At 41.2% G+C, this 25,592-nt stretch overlaps 1 protein-coding gene across 7 annotated transcripts in view; it reads left to right on the top strand.

Moving 5' to 3' along the window:
* The window catches only part of CLCN5 (chloride voltage-gated channel 5), a 163,924-nt gene that overhangs the window by 127,914 nt on the left and 10,418 nt on the right, over window positions 1–25,592 (top strand). For all 7 annotated transcript variants that reach the window (XM_084790028.1, XM_084790026.1, XM_084790027.1 and 4 more), the window contains 7 exons: window positions 1,592–1,743; window positions 4,990–5,089; window positions 10,250–10,437; window positions 17,943–18,065; window positions 18,700–18,906; window positions 22,674–22,754; window positions 22,974–23,516. In XM_084790028.1, the coding sequence (XP_084646154.1) occupies window positions 1,592–1,743; window positions 4,990–5,089; window positions 10,250–10,437; window positions 17,943–18,065; window positions 18,700–18,906; window positions 22,674–22,754; window positions 22,974–23,516 (1,394 nt within the window). The remainder of the gene's footprint in view (window positions 1–1,591; window positions 1,744–4,989; window positions 5,090–10,249; window positions 10,438–17,942; window positions 18,066–18,699; window positions 18,907–22,673; window positions 22,755–22,973; window positions 23,517–25,592) is intronic.

Genomic DNA, 25,592 nt, shown 5'->3' with positions numbered 1-25,592 from the left:
GAGGAGATAGGGAAAGGACTTTGGTTTGAGGTTTTAAGATTAACTTGCTCGCCCCCCTCCCTGTCACTTCAGTGACTCACCCAGCAGCGGGCAGCAGCGGCGAGTAGGACTCTCCTGAGCTTTTCCTCTCAAACCTGTGAACTGCTTGTAAAAAGTGGCCCGAATTAGGCATTCCACAGACTTCCAGTTAGTAAAAGGGGCTCCGTTCATCTTGTTCATTTAAACTTACACCTCGAGAGTGCTTAAGTTGTCTAGCTGACTTGGGCAGGGAGATGACAGAGAGCCTGTGTGAGCTGAGGCCAACCTGGACCTTTCCTGAAGAGGAGTTCGGTACCAACGAGTCTGGATGAAGCCTTGCCCCCGACAAGATTGCTGCTGCAAGCTTGAGATTTGACTGTGTGGGTTACAGGATGGAGTTACTCTGCGCTCTCCCTGTGTGCGTTTATATGGATTCCTCAGTGCAGTTTTTACATTTTTAGTTTACTAGCAAAATAGCGTTCCATCAGATGATGTTGCCAAAATATTTTGAGCAAGTTTATAAGCAATACTTACCATGTGTCAGTACAACTGCTTAGTTTACATATTCCCTCATCCTTGCCATTTGTTGAATGCATTTTGGATCATCTGATGTTTACTGACTATCACATATGTGCTAAGGCAGTGTGGAGAGTAAGAGATGGTGACACATTCTTGTAAAACCAGCTACTCAGGAGGCTAAGATAGGGCAGTCACAAGTTCTAGGCCTGCCTGGGTAACAGTAAGATGACTCAAAGGAAAAAAAAAGACATTTCAGGGAAGGCTATGATGAATTCAATATAGAGGAACCATTGAAGAGCTGCTAGTCTAGAAAAGGCAGATAAAGCATATGCACACGTAAGTAACAGGAACAGAAAAACCAAATGCCAAGCAGACTAAGAAGCTTGCACAGTGAGCATACTCGGATGTTGTTTAGTTGAAGGATCAACGATGGACCACTCATTGCTAAGCCATGCATTGTAGTCTGAATCTCTACTTGTAAATATTCGACTTTCGAACATACTGTGAAAAAGTTTCTACCAGCCCATTGTATTGGAGATCAAAGCATTCTCTCTACTAGAGGGAAATGTGTACATTCCAACCAGCTTAACTCTTGAAGTGGCTAGCATTCTTTCTTTCAAGTCTTCAACTCTGTAAAAGCTACCTTATAGGATTGAATTACTGCATTACAAAATATAAGATGGTTCTTATGTGATACATTTGCAAGGGCCTTGGAGCCTTTCATCCCTTTCCATGAACTGAAATGCCTAAACTGCTCCAGGCTCCTTCCTGTCTTTTGTTCTGTAGATAGCTTTTTTTTCATTCCACTTCATTCAGCTTCTGTTATTTCTCTTTATACTATTACTGTCCTGGGTCCCTGTCCATTCACAGTGCCTTAGCTATTCCTCATTTGAGCCTAGGTCACAGAAACATGTGAACGGGATGGATATTCCCAGTAGGTGATTGGATGGCGTCATCACCACACCCAGTCTGTAGTCACTGGATATTTTCTGGGAGTATTAAAAACGTTGGCTGTCGGATGTACTCAGATTATCTGTCTTGTTCTTCAATACAGGGAACAAGTCATACAATGGTGGTGGCATAAGCTCTTCAAATAGGATCATGGACTTCTTGGAGGAGCCAATCCCTGGGGTAGGGACCTACGATGATTTCAACACAATTGATTGGGTGAGAGAGAAGTCTCGAGACCGAGATAGGCACCGAGAGGTAAGGCAATGATGGGACATGGGTAACTGTTAGAAAATGTGGGGATGGGGAGTTACATTGATAAATGTGCTCTACACTTTCCTTTCCTCAGCCCCAGAGCTGAGGGAATCTGGCTTCTATTGGCAAGATAGGGTTTCTTTCTTCTTTTCTTTTTTCTTTCTTAATTTTTAATTTTTAAAATAAGTTTTACTTTGTGACTTAGGCTGGCCTGGAACTCAGTTATGTAGCCTCCACTGACCCCAAACTCCTGGATGCCCTTTTGCCTCCCCAGTGGTGGATTGAGAACAGAGGAAAGCCACCACACCTGACGTCATTTTGTAATATAGATTTCTATTTTAAAAGATATTTTGTATATAATTTTCATCCTTGATTTTAAAAGTTGTGTCTAGGGGCTGGAGAGATGGCTCAGAGGTTAAGGGCACTGACTTCTCCTCCAGAGGTCCTGAGTTCAATTCCCAGCAACCATATGGTGGCTCACAGCCATCTATAATGAGATCTGGTGCCCTCGTTTGGCCTGCAAGTGTACATGCAGCCAGAGCACTGTGTACACAATAATAAATCTTTTTTAAAAAGTTGTTTCTAATGATTTATTTTCCTGTAGAATGTTGTTGAAAGGGGCATTCCCAGTTCTGAAATAGATACACCTGCCTCTGCATAAGTGAAAATAAATGTTCAAGTTTTTCTTCTCCCATCTCATCTCCTTTTTTATTTATTTTTTTCTCTTAAAGCAGGATCTCTAAAAATCAAGGAAAGTAAATGAGTTTCTTTCAAAGGAATGAAAACCAAATCACCCCAACCCTAGACTGTATTGGAGAAAATTAGTTCACCTCTGTGTAATGATAGTGCTTGTTAAACAGTAAAACTAAAGTAAATTTGTGCATTTAGTACCAATAAAACCACAAGACTGATCAAAGTCATATCCAAGACATCAAATTAATGTGATAGCTATTTAGAGCTATGGTGTAGCTTGACAAAAGAATTTCTTCACCTCTCTTTTCAAAGTACCGGAAATTTTCTCAGAGCTGTGTGCCAAGAGCTTTTGATTCTTCTCTTGTTGTTATTATTTGTTGTTTTATTGAGATTTTATTCAGGCTAGCCTGGAATTCACTGGGTAGATCATCTAAACAGCTAGAATTCTTTATCCTCCTGCCTCAGTCTCCTGAATGCTGAGATTATAGGCATGTGCTATCACACATGCTGAGAATCCTTTGCTTTTTTGTGTGTGTGTGAGACAGAGTCTTGCTGTATAGCCCAGGCTAGTCACAAGCTTGCAGAACTCTTCCTCCCATACTCCCAAGTGCTGGACTTACAGATGTTTTTCTACCATTGTCCAGAGCCTTGGGTTTGAACTTGCCCAGTATCATTCAGATTAGACAATCACTATTTCTAGTTTATGTGGGAGCAGCAGTAGAGAACTTATTGAAAAGGTTAATGCCCTGCTCCTGCCCTTATACTCTCAACAGGTTGACCCTCTGGCAAATTACATCTTTGGGGCACATTAATAGGTTTTTTTTCCCCCTTAAGTTTCTGCCTAACACAACCCCATTCTCTAGAGAGTTCATGATTTCTTCCTGTCAGAGACAGACAAACCTCTGTAAGAGTCAGGCAGAGATTATTTTCAGTTTGTGTGTTTGATGGTTGTGAGCAAACCCAGGGCCAACTATGCACAGCCCTATTTTTTCTTCATTTTTAAGCCTTTTTCAGATTCTGCCAGGTAGTCTCACAACCACACAAACCCCAGAGTAAGGTTGTCCCAGGTACAGGTTTTGAAAATGTCCCTTTTTTGGTGGTGGTGGTGGTGGTAGGGAATGCAGTACTGGTTTCTGAAGCCAGGGCTTCGCTAATGCTTGGCAGTCCTCTTTTGGTGAGGTGTAATGTAAGCCCTCTTCACTTTTTATTTGGAAACAGGGTTTCACTGTTAGCCAGGTTGACCTCGAACTTAAGTTGTTCACAGGTTTAACCAAAGCCTCCCAACTAATTTCACTCCATTTGCTCTCCCTCCCTTCCTTCTTTCCTTCCCAGAAAGGATTTCTCTTTGTAACAGCCCTTGCTGTCCTGGAACTTGCTTTGTATGCTGGCCTCCTGAATGCTGAGATTAAAGATGTGCACTACCACCACCTGGCTCGGTCTTCTATCTTCATATTCTGTTTTGTAATCTTGTAATTTAGTATAGTGTAGTGTAGTATGTGTGTGCCTGCGTGTACACGCACGAGTGCACATGCCACTGGGCCATTGTGTTGGCCCTCATAATAATGTTTTAAAGTTCCTCTTGATATTTTATAATTTGTTCTTATTTAGGATGTTGCCTCAGTGAAGGTGAGATAAGGCCATTCTGAATATAAGAAATAGTGGTAGAAAAAAGGGGAGGCATCAGTAACTCTACTGGCAGAATATTGATTTTAAAAATATGGACATGGCCCAGTAAGTTGGAAAAGTGTAAAGAAGTACTTGTTGCCAGGCCTGATGATCTGAGTCTGATCTCTGAAACCCACATGGGAGAAGGAGAAAACAGACTTGAGCAAGTTGTTGGCTGACCTTCACATATGCACCTGTGTGTGTGCACATGCTCATGTTCACACACACGCACACACACACACGTGTGCACACACACACACACACACACACAGAGAGAGAGAGAGAGAGAGAGAGAGAGAGAGAGAGTCATTCACTCACTAAATATAAGAAAATAAAGCTAAAATAAAACAGAATAAAATTATGAACACTGTGGATTTACGTTGACAAGGGTAAAACCTAAACAGTCAAACTTCGTGTTCATGCCGGTACTCTCAGATACACTTGCCGGATTCTGAAAATGAAGGTGGCACTTTCACTTAGTATCTGTGATCATTGCACCTTTAGAGTTTTGTGCAATCAAAGCTTAGGAATTTCCTGACATAATCACAGCCAGGGATAGTAAATGTCAAATCACCCCTCAGATTGGTTGTCTTTTGTTTATTGTTTGCAAAACAATCAAGTTTTTTTTTTTTTTTTGCTGTGAATCAACTCTTCTTGACACAGCTATTATCTGGGGGCACAAAAAGGCCCCTGTAATACACAAAACAGGTCAACAGTACCTTGGACATTACTATAAATTGAGAGTTCAATAAGTCTTTGTAAACTGGTTCAGTTAACCAATTCTCAATTACTATCTCTTCCCAGATAGTTTGCATTTTCCTGCTGTACACTTTTGAAATGAAGGAAAGATATGTGTAGAGTATATAAATGTTTTCTTATTTTTTTTCCTAGATCACCAATAAAAGCAAAGAGTCGACATGGGCCTTAATCCACAGTGTGAGCGATGCTTTTTCTGGCTGGCTGTTAATGCTCCTTATTGGACTTTTATCAGGTATAGTAAACTATAGTTCTTGTTTTGTTTTTAAATTTACAGCCTGACTACAGTTTCCTCTCCCTCCTCTCCTTCCGGTTCTTCCTCTCACCCCCTCCCCACCAATCTCCCCCGCCTTCCTTTCTCCTCAGAAGAGGGCAGGCCTCCCATGGATATACACCAGCCTTGGCATATCAAGTTGCAATAAGAGTAGGCACATCTTCTCCTATTGAGGTTTGACAAAGCTGTCCAGTTAGGGGAAAGGGATCCAAAGGCAGGCAACAGAGTCAGAGACATCCCCTGCTCCTGCTAAGAGTCCCACCTGAAGACCAAGCTGCACATCTGTTATATATGGGCCTAGGTCCGGCTCATGTACGCTCTCTGGTTGGCGGTTCAGTCTCTCTGATCCCCTATGGGTCCAGGTTAGTGGATTCTGTAGGTTTTCTTTTTCTTTTCTTTTTTAAAAAATTTTTTATTAATTTATTCTTGTTACATCTCAGTGGTTATCCCATCCCTTGCCTGTAGGTTTTCTTATGGTGCCCTTGACCGCTCTGGCTCCTCCAATCATCCCTCCAGTAGTTTTTAAAAATTATTCTCCCAGAATTGTAATGTACCCCTCTGAATGACGTCAAGTGCTATGTTCTCCCATCTGAAATGAATTCCTGGTGAACCTTTTGGAGTCACAGGGTAACTCCATCTGTCAATGAGTTCTAACGAATGCCTGCATCAGCTTCCTCCAATCAAAGAAGAAACACGTCGTCTCAGCTCAGTTTGTATGCTGTAAGATGTCACGATGATTTTAAAGTGGAAGCCAGTACAGTTTTTTTGTGCTTCTGTGGAAGAGTGCTTTTGTTGTTGGCACATTTTTTTTTTTTTTACCATATTCTGTATAGGGTTTAGAAAATGCCGTGATAACTTCCTGAGACATTTTATAGCAGTTTTTGTTGTTCTTTTATTTTTTCTGAAGCTCTTGGAATAAAACCCAAGACTAAATAATGTGCATGCAATCAAGCTTTCTACCCCTGAGTCACTCCTCCAGCCCAGTTCTTCTTTTTAGTGTTCTTGTTTGTTTGCTTGTTTGTTTGTTTTTCAACACACGGTTTCTCTGTGTAGCCTTGGCTACCCTGGCCTCAAATTCACAGATGATCTACCTGCCTCTGCCTCCCGAATGCTGGGATTAAAGGTGTGCGCCACTGCACCTGGTGCCCTTGTTCTTCTTAAGACAAGGTCTATTATTTAGCCCAGGTTGTTCTTGAACTCACTGTACAATCCGGACTAGGTGGCACTGTGACCTGCCTCACCCTCCTGAGTGCTGATATTACAATAACTAGCAAACCCACTACCAAATAGCTAATACTGTCTCTTAAATTTTTTGTCCGCTTTCATGGTGGTTATAGGCAAGCATATTAAGGTGTGGCTCCTACTCTCAGAAATGTATCACATTCTTTCATGGTTTCTGAAGGGTATTATAGTAGCATCTTTTCCTATAAGCTCCATCAACATTTTCTGGCCACTCTAAACATTATAGGTTGACTATCCCTTATCCAAAATGCTGGTACGATCACTCGCTGGATAAAGGTGCTTGCTGCCAAGCCCCAATTTGGTTCCAAGGACTGCATAATGGAGGGAGCGGACCAATTTTTATAAGTTAGCCTTTCACCATTATACAAATTGTCCTCTGACCTTCACACATGCACCAGGACAAAACACAGATATGGAGTGCGGGTGGGGGTGGGGGGCGCACACAGGTGCTCACACTGAATAAATAAATGTAAAAAATGACTAGAGCCAGGCATATTTGAAATGTTAGCATATTATATAATGAAATAGTTGGGGGAAAGGACTCAAATCTAAACACAAAATTTACTTCATATATATATACATATATCATGTACATATGATATTTATATTATATATATAATACCTAGCTTGAAGGTATTTTTACATGTTAAATTCACTTGTATTTTTTTATTTTGAAGGAGGGTCTCATTTGACTTAATGATACTCAGGCTGACCTCAAAGTCACTCCTGTCTCAGCCTCCCAGAGCCAAATAATAGGTTTTAGTCACTGCACATCTTTCTGCGTATATTTTGACTAACATCCTTTCACATGAGGTCAGATGTAGTATTTTCTACATGTACCTTCACGTCAATGCTTAAAAAGTTAAGGATCATAGAACATTTCAGGTTAGGGATGCTCAATAGACACACACAAAATACACACACACACACACAAAGAGTGTATGATTGTATACTTTCTGCAGATAGAGCTTACAACAAGTTCCAATCTAAACTTGCTCTCCTATATGGGAAGCAGAAAGCCAGGGATACCAGGCAAAGAGACCAATAAATAAATAAATAAATAAATAAATAAATAAATAAATAAATAAATAAATAAAAGGTACCCATGTAGCATTAAAGATGGTACCTAGGAAGCTCTGGATTCTTGATTAAAAGGACATTAGTTGGAAAGCTGGAGAAGATGGTATAAGATCACACTTCACAGCACAGGCTAGTTTCCAAGTGTCGAGATTTAAATCCCTGCCCTGCTTCTGTTTTGTTTGTTTGTTTTTGTTTTTTCGTTGTTGTTGTTGTGGCTATGGGCAAGTTTCTTAACTCCTGCAGACTTTGGTGAGTGATCTGTAAAATGGAGTTACTACATGCTTTCTTTGAGAATTACATGAGATAACGCAATTGGCGTGGTGCCTTGTTGTTGATGCTGTTCTTACCATGAGCCATGGAATAGAAAATGACTATCTTAAACACGTAATGGTTCATCCATCCTGACCTTCTAAGAGTTGCTAGGAGACAGAGCTTGCTCTACAAGCCTGACACAACCTTTCTTTGATCCCTGCAACTCATGGTGGAAGGAGAGAGCCCACTCCCAAAGGTTGTCCTCTGACCTCCATGTATGAGTCTGCATGGACATATGAGTGTACACACAAATAATAGATAAAATAAAAATGTAAACAAAAAAGAATTACCTAAACTTTTTTTTATTAAAGGGGATAAATAATCCTAAATATTTTAGGAGTCATGAATTAAATCTGTAGCATCCACTCCACTCTGCTTTTGTGGCACCAAAGTAGCTGTATATCGTAGGGAAACAAATGACTCTGGCTGTCACTGTGACATCTTTACTGACTGAAATAAAAAAGGAGGGCAAGACTTGGCCCTCAAGTTGTAAGCCCATGGTTGAGATTACTCAACTGTGCCTTCTGGCGCTTCCAGGAGAGAGACCACAGTTTGGGCTTGCTTAATATTAGATTGGATCGTCTATAATGCCCAGTATTATAGAGAAAGCAATGGAAAGAACATAGAGGAAGAAAGGTCATAAATCTGGCGATTAGGAACTTAGCGGCACTCGCAAAGAAACCTCAGCTATCTGTTGGGAGCCAGATTTCGAGGTTTGATTGTTATTGGAAAGAAAGGAAGAAAACAAAGCCTTGAAATGGTAGGGCAAGGACACTCTCTTCTTTGAGGTAGGGAAGATTAATAAAACTTATAGCTAGAGAAGAAAGGGCCATCTGTGAGACGTGGGAGATGGAGAAGTAGAAGGGAACACAGGGCTGAAGCTAGCAGTGCTGGATAAAATACAAAATGCACTTATGAAACAACCAGAGGATAGAACAAAGTATGAACCCCTAAGGCCTTGTTAATTTTGTGAATCCAGGCAGTAAATGTAATGTATTTGGAACAGAAATCTGGCGGCTCGAGTGGCCAAAACTAGCTGTCAGAAAATGCTCGACTTGACTAGAGCATTGAAGTAGGTGGGAACATTTGCAGCACGTACCAGCAAAACACACACGTGGCATGGTTGTTCTCACCAGACAGAATGTAGGTGCAATAGCCTCAGCTGTTTAATGTGTTTCATTAGGTGATCAATGACTCTTTTCCTTTTGCACACAGAGGGTATTTTGTTTTTAAACATTAGAGACCCATAACAGAAACAGTGTGTCTGAATGGAACAGTCTGGGGATTCAGGGGCTGTGAGATTTATAACAGCTTTTCCATTTCTCTGAAGCACAATTCTGGGCCATTGAATTTCCCTTGGCCAGAGCTTCTTCATTTAAGTAACACGTGACAACCAGGAGTAAAGTATATTAACTACCTTAGCTTTTATCAGCTTACCAGTCATAGTACTTATGGTCCCAATTTTTATTTTGTGGACTTTCTCATCACTTTCTTTAAGGAGTATTCTGTAGATGCTTACTCTTTTATACTGAGACAATTTTGGTGCATTCATACCCTAGGCTTAGTAAGCACCCAAAGTGTCTCCGGTTCCTTCCAGCCGTCTTTGTCCATAACACTCTATGCTGCTATAAATGTGATGTCGTCACCCTGCCACTATGCAAGTTCTTCTTGTTCATGGTGCTGTCTAGGATTAGCCTGTCACCCATAATTGTCATCAGCTTCCCTCTGTAACTGTTGTAGAGTCGACAGTGTGGGCAGTTTATATTTACTCAGCCTGATGTATATAGGGAGAGTCACATAATCTTTTTGTTTTAGCTGCTATTTTGGTTTGAGATGGAGTCTCGTTATTTAACGCTAGCTGGCATGCTAAGTAGACCAGCCTGGCCTTGAACTATCAGAGTCCATGCCTAGCAAGTCACATAATCTTAAACAAATTGCTTCCTTTATGGAGTGCCATTCCTGAATTACACATCGGCAATCCCTTCATTATGTCAAGTGAGTTTCAAGACCAAACTCCTCCCTCTCCCCTAAATAATTTGCTTTCTCCCTGGTTCCTCCCAGTATACATATTTTGCAGCTACTGGAATTTATTTGTGTTTTTCATCATGTATATGCGTTTGTGTCTCTCTGTGTGGGTCTGTATATGTGAGCAAAGGTGCCCTTGGAGCCAAGAAGCATTTCTAGAGCTGGAGTTACACAATGCGGGTGCTGGGAATTGAACTCGGGTCATCTGCAAGAGTAGTATGCACTTTTAAGCATCCCTTCAGGCCAACACTGGTGCTAATGTAGACAGTAAGTGAAATATCAAGCAAGGTAACAATCAGAAAGAAGTTCAAGGGAGAGGAGGAATAGGAAAGTATGTATTTCCTGGTCACTTCAGTTTATTTCCTCTCACTTTGGGGGATAAAGGTTGTTCTAATTACCAAAGAGAGAGTTCCAGAAGTGGAGTTTAACTTTGGCTTTCTCTCCCTTCCCCCACTAAATCAGGTTCCTTGGCTGGCCTGATAGACATCTCTGCTCACTGGATGACAGACTTAAAAGAAGGGATCTGCACAGGGGGATTCTGGTTTAACCACGAGCACTGTTGCTGGAACTCTGAACACGTTACCTTTGAAGACAGAGACAAATGTCCAGAGTGGAATAGCTGGTCCCAGCTTATCATCAACACAGATCAGGTATGTGCAGTGCTGACTTCTGTACCACCAAATTTTATCCTTGTATTTATTGCAATTTTGTACTGCACTCCTGGCAATTATGAAGTCTTCCTCTATTTTCTTTCATGGAAAGGAAAGTGGAACCAGCTGCCTTCTTTTGTGGTTTCAGTTCAGCCGTATTTCTATCTCTTATGACATGTTGGAAGCATTTTCTGCTTATATTTAAAAGTTTGGTTTGTTTTAAAGAAGTCTTATATTTCTTCTAGTTCCTAGCCATTAGTACATAGTGTACCTAAGATTGTCTTTCTGTGACGATTTTGATAGAAATGTCAGAGGCAGACAGCAGGTAAGATGTAAGTTCTAACAAAAGATCATGGAATGGTTTAAAATATGTCTACCACATAAAAACTCGAAGTTGTTTATCCCTGGGAACTGAATTAGAATAAGCAGAAGGTACGATATGCTTCATGTCAGCACAACAGAGATCCAGGGAGTAAAATTGCCCAGTCTCTCTTGCAGTTTTCTCAGTATATCCATTAGTGTCTAAGCAAGTATTTTTCAACAATCATAATTTTATGTTTCAGCTTCTTTCCGATCTTTCAGTACTTGGCTATATGTTAGATCTCTCCCACAGAAGAAGCACACAAAACAAGAAAACCTTTTATTTCCCAGGCCCAGCAGCAGAAACGGGTACCCTCTTGAAGCCCCTTCCTATTCATCCATATTGATGGTGAGGTAGAAAAAAGACCAGAATATATGTTTGCGCTCTTCAGTTTTGTCTTTCGTCTGATTGCATAGAGGTAAAGAGTAGAGTAAAGGTCGCTAGAACCTGAGAACGAGGGGCACAGAGAAGTTGTGTAATGAATAGCAAACAGAGAGGAGGAAGAGATTCTACAGTTCAAACAGCAACAGTACTATAACTGTACCCTACAACAGCTAATGATTGATTGAGGTTCTGAGTACTGAGTCCAAGGCCTTGTGCATGCTAGGTAAGTCCTCTAATAGTAAGCCATATCCCCTTCTTAGTTATTTTATAAAGCAGTGGAGGGAGTTAGGAGGCTTCAAACATAAAGAAATATGAAATAGTTAAGTAAGTGAAAATGCTAATTATCCTGATTTGATCACTAGACATTATATGTACATGTATCAAAGTATCATCCTATACCTTATAAACATGTATAATCATGATAAGTCAATTAAAAATAAATTTAAAATAATTTTATCATCCACCTTGTTCACAAAATTTTGAGGTAGCATACACACATATCCCATAATAAGTCAATTGAAAAGGATAGGAAAATAATAAAGTCAGAAGTAAAGAGATTTTATACCCATATATAGCTATATATATTGGCTTGGGGAGCAGAGACTTATGTATAGAGTACTGACTAGTTTTTTGTTTTGTTTTGTTTTTTTTTTTGTCATATTGACACTAGCTCTAGTCATCTGAGAGGAGGCAGCCTCAGTCAGAAAAAAAAACTTCCTCTATAAGATCTGGCTGAAGGCAAGTCATCTCAGTTGTTAGCCCATCCCATGTATCCTCCCATTCCTCCCTTCCTCCCACTTCCCCCCTACTCCCCTCCCCTCCCCTATGTCTGTGTCTGAGGGGGATTACCTCTCCCTGTATATGCTCATAGGGTATCAAGTTTCTCCTTGGTGACCTATTATCTTTCCTCTGAGTGCCACCAGGCATCTCCATCCAAGGGACATGTTCAAATATGGGGCACCAGAGTTTGTGTGAAAGTTAGATCTCTGTAAGGCAGTTCTTAATTAGCAATTGATGTGGGAGGGCCTGGCCCATTGTGGGTGGTTCTGTCCCTCGGCTGGTGGTCCTGGGTTCTATAAGAAAGCAGGCTGAGCAAGCTATGGGGAGCAAGGCAGTAAGCAGCACCCCTCCATGGCCTCTGCATCAGCTCCTGCCTCCAGGTTCCTGCCCTGTTTGAGTTCCTGTCCTGACTTCCTTCAGTGATGAACAATGATATGGAAGTGTAGGCCAAATAGACCCTTTCCTCCCCAACTTGCTTTTTGGCCATAGTGTTCCATCGTAGCAATAGAAACCCTAAGACATGTAAGCTTCTCAAACTGCAATATAGTAAATTCTAGGATTTATAATGTGTACAGACCTATAACTTATATAGAACTTCACAGCACACCGATTCTTCCTGAATGTTTGGAATAATTTGTTTAATTAAGTATAAACAATGCTTTTAAACATTCTTTAGATTTATTTAATTTCTGTGTTTGAGTGTTTTGCCTGCATGTGTGTATATGCAGCACATGTGTGCCAGGTGCTCCTGGAGATCAGAAGAATGCTTTGGATCTCCTGGGACTGGAGTTACAGATAGATAGATGGGAATCAAACCCTGCTCATCTGCAAAAGCAACAAGTGTTCCTAACCACTGAGCCATCTTTCTACCTCCATAGACAATGATTTTAAAATGGAATGTCAATTTTTCTTCTTTTTTTTCCTTTTTTATTAATTTATTCTTGTTACATCTCAATGGTTATCCCATCCCTTGTATCCTCCCATTCTTCCCTCCCTCCCATTTTCCCCTTATTCCCCTCCCCTATGCAATTTTTCTTCTTTATCTTGTGTACTCAAGATTGAATTCTGAGCTGGGTGTGGTGGCACATACCTTTAATCCCAGCACTCAGGGAGGCAAAGGCAGGTGGATCTCTGTGAGTTCGAGGCCAGCCTGGTCTACAAAGTGAGTAAGTCTAGGACAGCCAAGGCTACACAGAGAAACACTGTCTCGAAAAAAAAAAAAGATTGAGCTCTGGGCCTTGCCTATGCTAGACAAGTACTCTACAACGGAGTTACATCTGTATTATGACAGCCAGGCTTGGTTGGACACACTTGGAAAGTGGAGGCAGGGGAATCAGGAGTTCAATGTCACTCTTGGCTACATTGTTGAGCAGCGTGGGCTATATGAGACTTTGCCTCAAAAATAAACAAACAATAAAACAAAACAAACATTTTACAACAAAAAGCAAAAGCAAACATTAAAAAATTTTAAAATCACTTTATTTCTTTCTTTCTTTCTTTCTTTCTTTATTTATTTATTGTGTGTGTGTGTGTGTGTGTGTGTGTGTGTGTGTGTGTCCACCCCAGCATATGTGTGTAGGTCAGAGGTTATGGGAATCAGTTATCTTCTTTTACTATGTACATCCTGGGGACTGAACCTGTGTTGTCAGTCTTGTTCACCCTGAAAAACCATTACACTTTTTTGAGCTGGTTTTAGTGGCTCATGCCCATACTCCTAGTATTTGAAAGTCAGTCAAAAGGAGGGTCACTACAAATTTGAGGGCAGTTAGGGGTACATAGTAAGACCCTGTCTCAAGAAAACAATAAATGTACAAACAAACAAGTTAATTAAATTAAAATTGTTTTGAGATAGGATCTTGTTAAGTTGACTTGCTGGCCTCAAATTTGTGATCTTCCTGCCTCAGCTTGTTGGGTAGCTCCATAGCTTTTTATTTGTTTGAAACAGAGCCACATTCTTTGGCCTCGTCTAGTCTAGAGCTCCGAGGAATCCTATCTTGGCCTCCCTCTAATCCTGGAATTAGACCTTTGAGCTGTCATACTCTTCACTGGGTTTTGTTTTGCTTATAAGCAGAAACAAAATTTTGTTTTGCCTTTGTTCCTGAGTGCTTCCACCTTCTACCCTAACATCATTATTTATGTATTTGGAAGATCTTGGTAAAAAACAAACAAACAAACAAACAAACAAGTTTACAAAGTCTTTCAACTTGGAGAGAGAGAGAGAGAGAGAGAGAGAGAGAGAGAGAGAGAGAGAGAGAGGAAGAATATATGTTTCTCTTGTTTTGGAGGAAGCAGTTGCTTTGATTTTTTTTAAATTTTAGTTCTTTTTATTTTATGCAAATGGATGTTTTGTCTACACATGTATATGTGTAGCAGGTGTGCCTGGTACCCACAGAGGCCAGAAGAAGACATTGGATCCTGTGCACTTGGAGTTGCGGATGACTGAAAGCTGTCTTGATGAGGGGACTGGGAGTTAAGCCCAGGCCCTGGGCAAGAGCAGCACGTCCTAACCACTGAGTAGTCTCTCCAGCTCCAGGAAGCACTTTATAAAATAAATTCATATAGCGTATGTGTATGTATGTGGGTACATGTGTGCATGGCATATGTGTGGAGGTCAGACAGTTTGCAGATGGTTCTCTCCTGTCATGTGTGTTCTGGAATTTGAACTCAGGTCTTCAGGCTTGGCAGTAGGCACCTTTAACCACTACGCAATGTTGACAGCCACTTATTTTTTGTTTGTTTGTTTGTTTTGGTTTTTCGAGACAGGGTTTTCCTGTGTAGCCTTGGCTGGCCTGGATTCACTTTGTAGACCAGGCAGGCCTCGAACTCACAGAGATCAAACCTGTCTCTGCCTCTCCAAGTGCTAGGATTATAGGGATGTGTCACTGCCAGTGGCACTAGCCACTTATTTTTAAGGCAGTTGCATAATCAAAAATTTTTACCCTTCATCTGGCCTCTCCTATGGTTAACAGTTTGCATAACAATAGTACAGGAAGTTGATATAGCTAAAACTCATAGAACTTATTTCCCTGTTTTTGTTGGTGTGTTTCTGCATTTCTGGTGCTGAAGGTTGAGCCTAGGGCATTGAATATAATAGGTGAACTCTACCCATGACCAACATCACCAGCCCCTTTCGTTTCTGTAACACTACATACAAAATGATAACCCAAAGCAGGAGGGAGAGAAGGAAGAAGGACAGACAGCTGCCATTTTCTGATGATGTAAGATGCTCCCTTGTGCTGTTCCTGTATAACTAGCCCTTTATAAGGGGTCTGTTCCAAGAGTTCCTTGTAAAGCAGAGCTTGAGATTTGCTCAAACAACAGATTTCTTTGGCTCTTTTTATGAATGGAATCATTGCCTGGGGAAATAGTCTGTGAAGCTTTAAGACGCCTTCTCTTGCCAACACTTTGGCCTCCTGCTCTCTTCCTCTGTCCAGTTTCTGTTATTTTTTCTTTTCACTGCCTTTTACTCTTTGTTTCCTACTTCTGGAGTCCATTTGTTCACAAGCTCTTCTTAAAGGACAAAGAAATAATTGTTCTCCGAGCACCTAAGATCATGAAAAAGTTGTGTCAAATTCACGATTTAGAAAACCGTCAAGTCCTGATTTTCCCTGTCTAGGCCTTTACATTCTCATAGTTTTCAGGTTTTGCAAAGTCAGAAGTCCACTGAGCTCTGGATTCTGCATCATCTGAACTATAACCCCTGGTGATCAGTATTGCTTTTTGGTAGTGCATCACTATGTAATATTTAATGTTTTTTTTGGTTTTTGTAATATTTAATGTTAATGGATCACTTTGTTCTCAAAACTAAATTTCCTAGGTGTTACGCTTCATTCTCATCAAAAGTATAGTCTGTCCATATGAAAATAGTTATTCTCTTTTCTTTGGAGAACCTGGACTTATCAGGATCAGATAGCTTCTACTCACACATCCTTTTTGCTGTGTCTGTGGTAGCAATCTCTCTAAGATGTAATCATTACATGTGGAATATGTTAAAGGCTTAACAGTCTATAATGGTGGTTGCTCAGGAACGGGAGGGGTAAGAAATGGTGAGAAGGGAGCCAAATGTATACATTGGTAATTAGGTGGGATGAATAAGTTTTAGAGATCTAATGTACCACGTAAGAACTGTAGTTGGCGAGACTACACTCCCGCACTCAGGAGGCAGAGGCAAGTGGATCTCTGTGAGTTCGAGGCCAGCCTGGTCTACAAAGGAAGTCCAGGACAGCCAAAGCTACACAGAGAAACCCTGTCTTGAAACAACAACAGAGAGAATACTAAGCACTGAAAATTTACTATTCATTCCAAGAGGCATAATCATGGAGGGTGACTGTAAATTTCTGTGACAGTAGTAATCATTTCATTGTGCATCAAGGCTTTTGGGGTCTTGAAACAACAACAGAGAGAATACTAAGCACTGAAAATTTACTATTCATTCCAAGAGGCATAATCATGGAGGGTGACTGTAAATTTCTGTGACAGTAGTAATCATTTCATTGTGCATCAAGGCTTTTGGGCTCGAGTGCTGGTTCTGCTGTTAGGAGTACTTGCTGTTCTTCTAGAATACCAAAGTTTGAGTCTCATCACTCACATCCAGCAGCTCATAACTGCCTGTAACTCCAGCCCCAGGGGCTCTAATGCCACATTCTGGCCTCCACTGGCACTTGCACTGACATGTTACATACCCACCCAGGTGCGCAAGTCCTAGAGCTGGACATGGTAGCTCATACCTATAAGTCTAGCACTTGGGAAGTGGAGGATTAACAGTTTCAAGGATGCCCTCTGCTACATAGTGATATCAAGACATGAGACCCTGTCTCAAAGCAACGATAAAGACAACTCAAATAAACAAACACAAAGGCTGGGAATATAGCTCAGTGGTCGAGCATGTGTGAAACCCAGGGTTAAATCTTCAGAATTAAAAACTGACACAAAATGACCCCTCCCCCCAAATATCATGCTACTTACCCTAACCATACAGAGTCAACGATTATTACGAAAAGTAGTGTTTAGGACTTTTAGTTACTATCATCTGTGAGAATTTAACACTAAGACAGGTCAGGGTGATGGAACGTTGAAGCTTGCTATCACTTCAAATATGTACTCAGGGTTCACCCAGTCCAGAAACTGGGGAGGCTATTGTAACTCTTTGTTTAACTTGACATAGAATCCTATGTATTTGACAGCAAACTTGGCAAAAACACTAATAACAAAAAGCAAATTGTGACCAGTTAGTAGTGGTTTTTAGTGTGTTGTCCCAGTACTTGGGAGGCAGAGGCCAGACAGGGTTGTATGTCAGGATCCTGCATTGCAAACTAAAGGAGCCTTCTGAATGTGGCCTCCTGGTCTTTGCCTCAGGCTAGAGGCAGTTGAATCTCTGTGACCTTCAGGTCAGCCCAGTTTACATAGCAAGGTCTAGGCCGCAGGTTCTCAACCTGTGGGTCAAGACCCCTCTAGGGGTCAAATGACCCTTTCATGGGGATTGCCTAAGACCATCGGCATACCAGCTAGGTAAGCATAATGGAATGCTGAAACGTGAAATGTTGAAATTGTATTTACATTACGCTTCACAACAGTAACAAACTTACAGTTAGGAAGTAGAAACAAAGATAATTTCATGGTTTGGGGTCACCACAACATGAGGAACTAAGAACTGCTGGTCCACGCCATCCAGTGCCATGTAGTAAGAGGTTTCAAAGGCAAAAGGGAATTGTGTTTGAAGGTTTTCAGTTTTCCTTTCCAGCATATGAACTCTCAGACTCCTTTGATTGCAGCAAGGCATGTGATTTTTTCAGTCCCAAGGGGCCTAATGGATGTTTCAGTACTTTCCCTGATGAATGGCCTCCAACGATATGTTTAAGCAATTTACAGTTGTTCTTTTTCCTCCCGGCCCACTCTCCTGATAAAATGTCATTGAGAAGAGCTGTGTTCCCCACCCAGGTATCTACACCAAAACACCATCTGTCTTTGTGTCCTTTTCCAGGGAGCCTTTGCCTACATCGTCAATTATTTCATGTACGTCCTGTGGGCTCTCCTGTTTGCTTTCCTTGCCGTTTCTCTTGTCAAGGCGTTTGCACCGTATGCCTGTGGGTCTGGAATCCCTGAGGTGAGTGCAGGATAAAGCGTGTATTGCCAACACCTTCTGTGTAGTCTCACATATTTACTTCATCTCTATTAACCAGGGTCAGAGCCCAAGGGCATCTACAGTCCATCTCAACTTTCCTTTGAGTCTTTTGTCTGCCTGGGTCCCAGGATTTGGGCTAGAAGAGGGGAGTTGGTGGCCCCAACCCCATTGCTACCTATTTGGGTTATCAAGATGACCTTGCTCCTGTCTGCTCTCTGATGGAGTAATAGTCACAACTTTCTCTGGCAAATTCGCCAGGCTACATCTGCTCTTTCAGGTTGTTTCTTGAACACTGACCTTAATCCTCAGAACATTTTATAACCAGAGGGTATACCCGGTCCTCCTCTGCTGCTCGTGCTCCCCCATTCACATGCTCTCCTCCTGCCAATAGACTTGTCCCAGCTGCCACACAGCCCTTGATTCTCCCAAAGTCTGTGGAAGTTTGCAGAATACCTCTGGCTTTCCTAGTCCCTCCCATAGCGAGGTCCCTCTTGGGACAAGTGTGTATATGTCCCTTGTTGAGGAGTTACCTAGTCCTTGTAAGAGGTGCAGATTTGAGCTGTTTGGCCCTGTTTCTTTATTTTGTCTGTAATCAATCACTGTGTTTGGCCTGCAGATCAAAACGATCCTGAGTGGTTTTATTATTAGGGGCTATTTGGGCAAGTGGACCCTTATCATCAAAACTATCACTTTGGTGCTGGCCGTGTCATCTGGCTTGAGCCTGGGCAAAGAGGGCCCCCTAGTGCACGTGGCTTGCTGCTGTGGGAACATCCTGTGCCACTGCTTCAACAAATACAGGAAGAATGAAGCCAAGCGCCGAGAGGTAATGACACGTGGCCTTAATTGTTTTTTCTCCCCTCAGGAGCAGAAGTACTACAATCTCAGGGGTTAGAATTTGAGGGATTTCACTCATGTACATTCAAATAGCTTTTGGGTCCAGAAGCTCAGTTCTAGGAGTCCGTCTTATAGCCATCCTAGCATGTGTGTGCGCGCAAGTGTCTAGGGATGCTCAAGACAAACGTATTAACATTGCAAAAGTCTGAAATTAACAAAATGTCATTAAATGGGGGCTTGATTAAAAAATGTGTTCTGTGCATTATCATAGAAAACTGCAGCCACTTAAAAGAATGAGATGGCCCTAGTTATATTGACATGGACTCCTAACAACAGACCACCACAGCTAGTCTGTGACTGTTGTTTATGGGATAATTTGAGTAATTGTTTAAAATGTGTTGCTGTGCACATAAAGAAAATATCTAGGGCTGGGGTGATGCCTTAGTTGATAAAGTAGTTACCTTGCAAACACGAGGGCCTAGAACCCATTTTTTAAAAAGTGGTACTGATTTGTAATCTCAGTGCTGGGGAGGTGGAGACAGGCTGATCTCTGCACTCATTGGCCAGCCAGTCTTGTCGGCTTGGCTGGTACCGGGCCAATGAGAAGACACTTTGTCAAAAAACAAAGTGGACAGTGCCTGAGGAACAGTACTCCATGTTGCTGCCTGACCTCCCCTTGCACATACATGTGCCTGGACTCACATATGCATACCTGTATGCATGAAGATGAACATACACAAAACCTCAAAAGATCTGGAAATGAGGTTTTTTCTAAACTTGTGAAAAGCATGTACTTCTGGTTGGTGGGAAAATAAAGCAGAAGGAAAGGAGAAGTGAGGGCTTGAACTTTTTATTATATTTATATGTGTTACCTCTTAAAAAAGAGGTTACAGAAAATAATAGACCTTGAGCAACTTGCTATGGAAGAGTAGATATAAACAGTGTATTTCAGATGGCAGAGGTTTTCATCTTTTCTTGCCACTAAATGTCACTTGAATCAGTCCCTCCGTGGGGTAGACCTCTCTCTGCCTGCCTCTTGATTCAATGCAGCTAAATTGTTTCCACTGTAGCATCACTACTCTTTGCTCAAATTATCCATATGTTAATGTGTACTATTTTGAGGTGGAAGAATATTTTTTAAATGTTTCAAGTCATTGATTACTTTTATTTTGCTAATAATCAAGGACCTAAGGAAGCAACGGTTTTTGCTTTATTGACCTCGAAGGGCCTAAAGATCACAGATGGACTAGGTCAAGGCCGAGATCATTTCATTAAAAAGCACCTCTTGTAAAACTGGAACCCAGTGGGTGCTCCTGAAAACAGCAAACAAACAAACAGACAGAAAGGTTAGCCACTGAAAATGCTGAAGTTTTAAGTATGGAATAAAGTTTGAGTATTAAGTGAGAACAGTTCCTGGAACGAGTTGAATTTGAAACTCGATTCCTTATAAAAAGTTGAAACGTTTGTCTGAAACTTGCCAAACATTTCTCTGGATTTCTCTCTCATGAACATCTGGATGGTCGGCCTGTTTTTTATAACATAGATATCCCTAGTGTTTCTTCTGGGCTGCTGGGGCCTAAGCCTGGGGGCTTGTGAAAGTTATCTTATCTTGTGACTCTCAAAAGCAGCACAACCTGTTTGTGACTAGCTGCCTCCTCACAATGAGCAGATGGGTGGAAACAGAGCAGGGCTGAGTGCAGAGAGGGGATGCAGAGATTCCACTGTGTAATATGAAACTCAAGATTTCCCCCTCCTATTTCATCTTAAGCAGATCCTATGAAATCTCCTTTCACAAGTTGGATTTCGGCTTTCCGTCCTTCTCAAATGACTGTCTTTTGAGCTATGGCTTTAAAAAAAAAGGGGGGGGGGCTGGAGAGATGGCTCAGAGGTTAAGAGCACTGCCTGCTCTTCCTAAAGGACCCAGGTTTGATTCCCAGCACCCACATGGCAGCTTACAACTGTCTGTAACTCCAAGATCTGACACTCTCACACCAATGCACATTAATTCAAATTAAATAAAAATATTAAAAATAAAAAAGCCCTCACTCTTCAAGGGTTAGGCAACAAAGGTTTCACTCAGTCCCCTCCTTAATTTCCCTAGTTGGTCTGCCAGTCCTAGAGAAACTAGCCCACTCACTTTGCCAAGAAATATTTTATTCTTCAAAAATCTCAATTTTGCTCAATTTTACCTCTAAGATATGCTTCTCAGTCATCTGCCTCCACAGTTGCTGGTGTTCAAGGAGGTGACTTGTTCCTGTTCATTCTAGTCTGTGTGCATCACTAGTGTGTGTCCTGCACATTTTCCACGCCCATGCTTCCACACACAAGGCTATCCTCTCTGAACACCGCTTGTTATCTTTCCCCTCTTTGGTCCCTCTTTCCTGATGACGCTTTATTCCCGCCCCTTTCCTTGCCACCTGTCTTCTTTGCCTTTACAAATCCAGTTCTCTCCCTATTTATGTTTCTTTAGGCCATTGAGACCGGAGTAGGCTACAGTGTGTGGGCAATTCTAAACCGTAATGTTGCTTTTGATATAATTAGAGCCTTCTGTAATATCTCATTAAAATGTTTCCTAAAATGTCCTAGGGAGAAAGCCCGTGAAGCCTCAGCCCTACACAAAGAACGACATACAACTCAGGAATGCTGAGAAGCGGGAGAAATAGTCTACCCTGGGGAAGAACACACCAATTGCTTATCCAATACCACGCAGCCAGCTCAGAAAACATATATACAAGTAACATTATGCAGGGTTAGCAGGTTATACTTAGGAATATATAGGGATGTACATAGACGTATATGCATATAATAAGAATTAGTGGAAAAGAGAGGCCATAACTTTGAAGGAGAGCAAGGAAGAGTATTATGGGAGGTTTTGGAGAGAGGAAAGGGAAAGGTGAAATGGTGTAATTATAATTTCAAAAAATAAAAGAAATGGAAAAGTATGCTGGTGAGACACCTCACTGCAAAGCACTTTATCTTGGTCTCCAAACTCAAGGTTAGTTAGTGCTCTGGAAGGATTGTCAGTGGGGCCTCGGTTTAGAATTAAGCACATGCCTCACTCACAAAGTAATGGGCATTTTTAAAATTTGTTTAAACATATGAACCGTGTATGTATTCAACATCTAGCATACAGTATTTGCTCTCCAAGTAAATACAAATTGAACCTCACGTTTTATGATATAAAACATGTAAAGTTTGTTTTTTTCTCTTAAGATTTTTATTTAAAATATAATTACACCACTTACCACTTCCCCTCTTCCCTTTCCATTCTCCAACCTCTCCCATATGCCCCACTCACTCCTTCTCAATTTGATGGTATCTTTTTCTTTGATTATTGAATACACACACACACACACACACACACACACACACACACACACACACACCACACACACACACACACACACACACACACACACACACACACACTTAAATATAACCCACTAAGCCGGGCATGGTGGTGCACAGCTTTAATCCCAGCATCTGGAAAGCAGAATCAGGCAGATCTCTGTGAGTTCGAGGCCAGCCTGGTCTACAAAGCGAGTCCAGGACAGCCAGGACTCTATAACAGAGAAACTGTGTCTCGGAGAACCAAATATATATATATCTCCATCCCACTGAGCCCATTTAATGTTGCTTATGTGAAAGTGGTCAGCCATTTGTTATTTTTAGTGCCTATCTACATCTCTTTAAAAATGTGATTGAATGTAAGAAAGCCATATTATTCTATTGCTGACTTTGCATTTTGGGTTGTAGGTCTTATCAGCTGCAGCAGCTGCTGGCGTATCTGTAGCCTTTGGGGCACCTATTGGTGGAGTATTGTTCAGTCTGGAAGAGGTAATGACTCCTGTCTGTAGAGCATGTGTATGCCTTTGTATTAGAAAATTTTGTCCAGTATCTATGTATGTTGTAGTTCCTGGGTGTTCTGCTCAACTTGGTCTTTTGACATGTAACCAGAAATTTCTGGAAAGGTTTCAACCTTGACTATAATGTCAGGGGCCCCAGCATTTCATTTGGAACAGTTCTGGTGTACTGACTAAGTTTGCTTTCTTGCAGGTCAGCTACTATTTTCCTCTCAAAACCCTATGGCGTTCATTCTTTGCTGCTCTGGTGGCAGCGTTCACACTCCGCTCCATCAATCCATTTGGAAACAGCCGCTTAGTTCTATTTTATGTGGAGTTTCACACCCCATGGCATCTTTTTGAGCTTGTGCCATTCATTGTGCTAGGCATATTCGGTGGCCTTTGGGGAGCTCTATTTATCCGCACAAACATTGCCTGGTGTCGGAAGCGTAAAACCACACAGTTGGGCAAGTATCCTGTCGTTGAGGTACTCATTGTGACAGCCATCACTGCCATCTTGGCTTTCCCCAATGAATATACCCGGATGAGCACAAGTGAGCTCATTTCTGAGCTATTCAATGACTGTGGCCTTCTGGACTCCTCCAAGCTCTGTGATTACGAGAACCATTTCAACACAAGCAAAGGCGGTGAGCTGCCTGACCGACCTGCTGGCGCGGGAGTCTACAGTGCCATGTGGCAGCTGGCGTTGACACTCATACTGAAAATAGTCATTACTATATTCACCTTTGGCATGAAGGTGAGAAATTCTGTGGGTGAATTCTATGTGAATGTTCTATATGGATGTGGGCTTTGGAGGACAAAGCCAAAGTAGCCTACAATCTTGGTGGTTCGGGTGGTGTCATATTTCCCCAGAAGCCTCTTTGCCCCCAGATGTTCTCATGGCTTGGTGAGCAATAATAACTGTGGACAATGATAATCTATATTTAGGGCAAGTGCAAGCCTCTCCAATGAGTTTAAAAAACAAAGCAAAACAACGTTTCCCTCATAAAAAGGTTAGTGAGGTGTTAATGCTAGAGCATTTTCTATCAAAGCACAATCGCTGTTAGTCTTTCTAGGGTTCACGTTAGAGTTAGTCGAAGAAGCACAATGTTGGCTTGAACTCCACAAGGTTACCAATGCTTTACCATCTTGACCACAGTTTAATTTTTAGCATCTTCCGAGTTCAACCCAGCACAGCTAAGCGACCTTTTTTTTTTTTTTTACAGTTAGTATCACTGCTTACTTGTTAATGAGCAGAATCCATTTCACAGGTTAATATGAAAATATTTAAACTATCAAAAGCAGCCAACACTGATCAGTGAGATGGCTCTGCAATCATGGTACTTGCCACCACACCTGTAAGTCTGAGTTCATTGCCCAGAACCCACATGGTAAAAGGCAAGAACCAACTTCTGAAAGCTGTCTTCTGACCTACACACACACACACACACACACACACACACACACACACATACACACACACACACACACATTCATGCATCACAATAATCACAAAAATTCCAAGCACATTCTTACATATAGAAGCTACAGAAGTTGATCTTGGACATGCTGAGACTAGAATTATCCAAGGAATAAGTCTAGTGCCCGATAGCAAAGCAAAGTGACAATACCAATAATTTATTGCATATTTCAAAAAGAAGAGTGGATTTTTACTGTTCCTAAGACAAAGATATAATAACTATTCAACTGATAGATATGGTAATTATCCTGGATTGATCATTCTCTGTTGTATACATATATCCAAATATTATTCTGTACTTAATGAATATGTATATTCATTGTGTCTCACTTCAAGCTGATCTTAGGGTGCTATTCCTTACCTTTAATACCTATTACAATTTCCACGTTTTAGAAAAAGCAAAAAATGGAAAATCGGTTAAAGCATTTGCTTTCTTCATCCTAGGTTTTTCTTTTCTTAGAGCCCTAGCCCTACTACCAAAACATTCTCCCTCTTCTCCATAGAAAGATACTTGAACCAGGGACAGGATGGAGATCTTGAAAAGTTTCTGGTGCTTCTTGGGTTAATTCCAACATTGTTTCATTGTTTTATTTAAAGGGAATCTATAGCTCTTCAGACATAACCAACTTCAGTTGCATTCTAATGTCATATACACACCCATAAGGTGTTCTAATCGTGTTTACTATCATTTCCTTCCTTTAATATTAATAATTCCCAGGACTGAAGAAACAAAACAGGAAGGTAGATGCATATTCCCTTTTTTGGTTAAGCATGCAGCTATAACTACTACCTCATTTTAAAATGTTGTTTAACTTTCTATTGTGCTGTTAGAAGGTAGATGGAAACTTCCTGTACCATCTTGGTTTTGAGTTAATGATGGGTTAGGATGCAATATCTAAGTGTGTATATATATCGTTTTTTGAGACAGGGTTTCTCTGTGTAGCCCTGGCTGTCCTGGGCATGCTTTGTAGACCCAACTGGCCTTGAACTCACATTGATCTGCCTGAGATTAAAGGTGTATGCCACCACATCCAGACATTATGAGCATTCTATTTACACCCTAGTGCTAATACTCACTAACTCTTGACCTTGGGTAAATGACTTAACCTCTCTGAGCCATGGGGTCTGCCATTTTGTAATAATAATGTCTAACTCCTGGGGTTATTGTAGAGCATCTATAAAGTCTTATAGGTAGACCATCCTTCAGAGAACATAATAGTCAATGAATGGTAGATTGTTACTAATAAAAATTCAGAACTGGGGGAAATGTCTGAATATATAAGAAATTCCATCTATTTTCCTTTTTCTTTGGGAAAGGCCTAATTTCTGCCTCCAGTTTTGTGTTGGTCTGGA

Source organism: Acomys minous (assembly GCF_964271855.1).
Source record: "Acomys minous genome assembly, chromosome: 7".
In the NCBI taxonomy this organism is placed as follows: Eukaryota; Metazoa; Chordata; class Mammalia; order Rodentia; family Muridae; genus Acomys; species Acomys minous.
The sequence above is the reverse complement of the archived record's forward strand: the minus strand, read 5'-3'. Positions and strand labels throughout refer to the sequence as shown.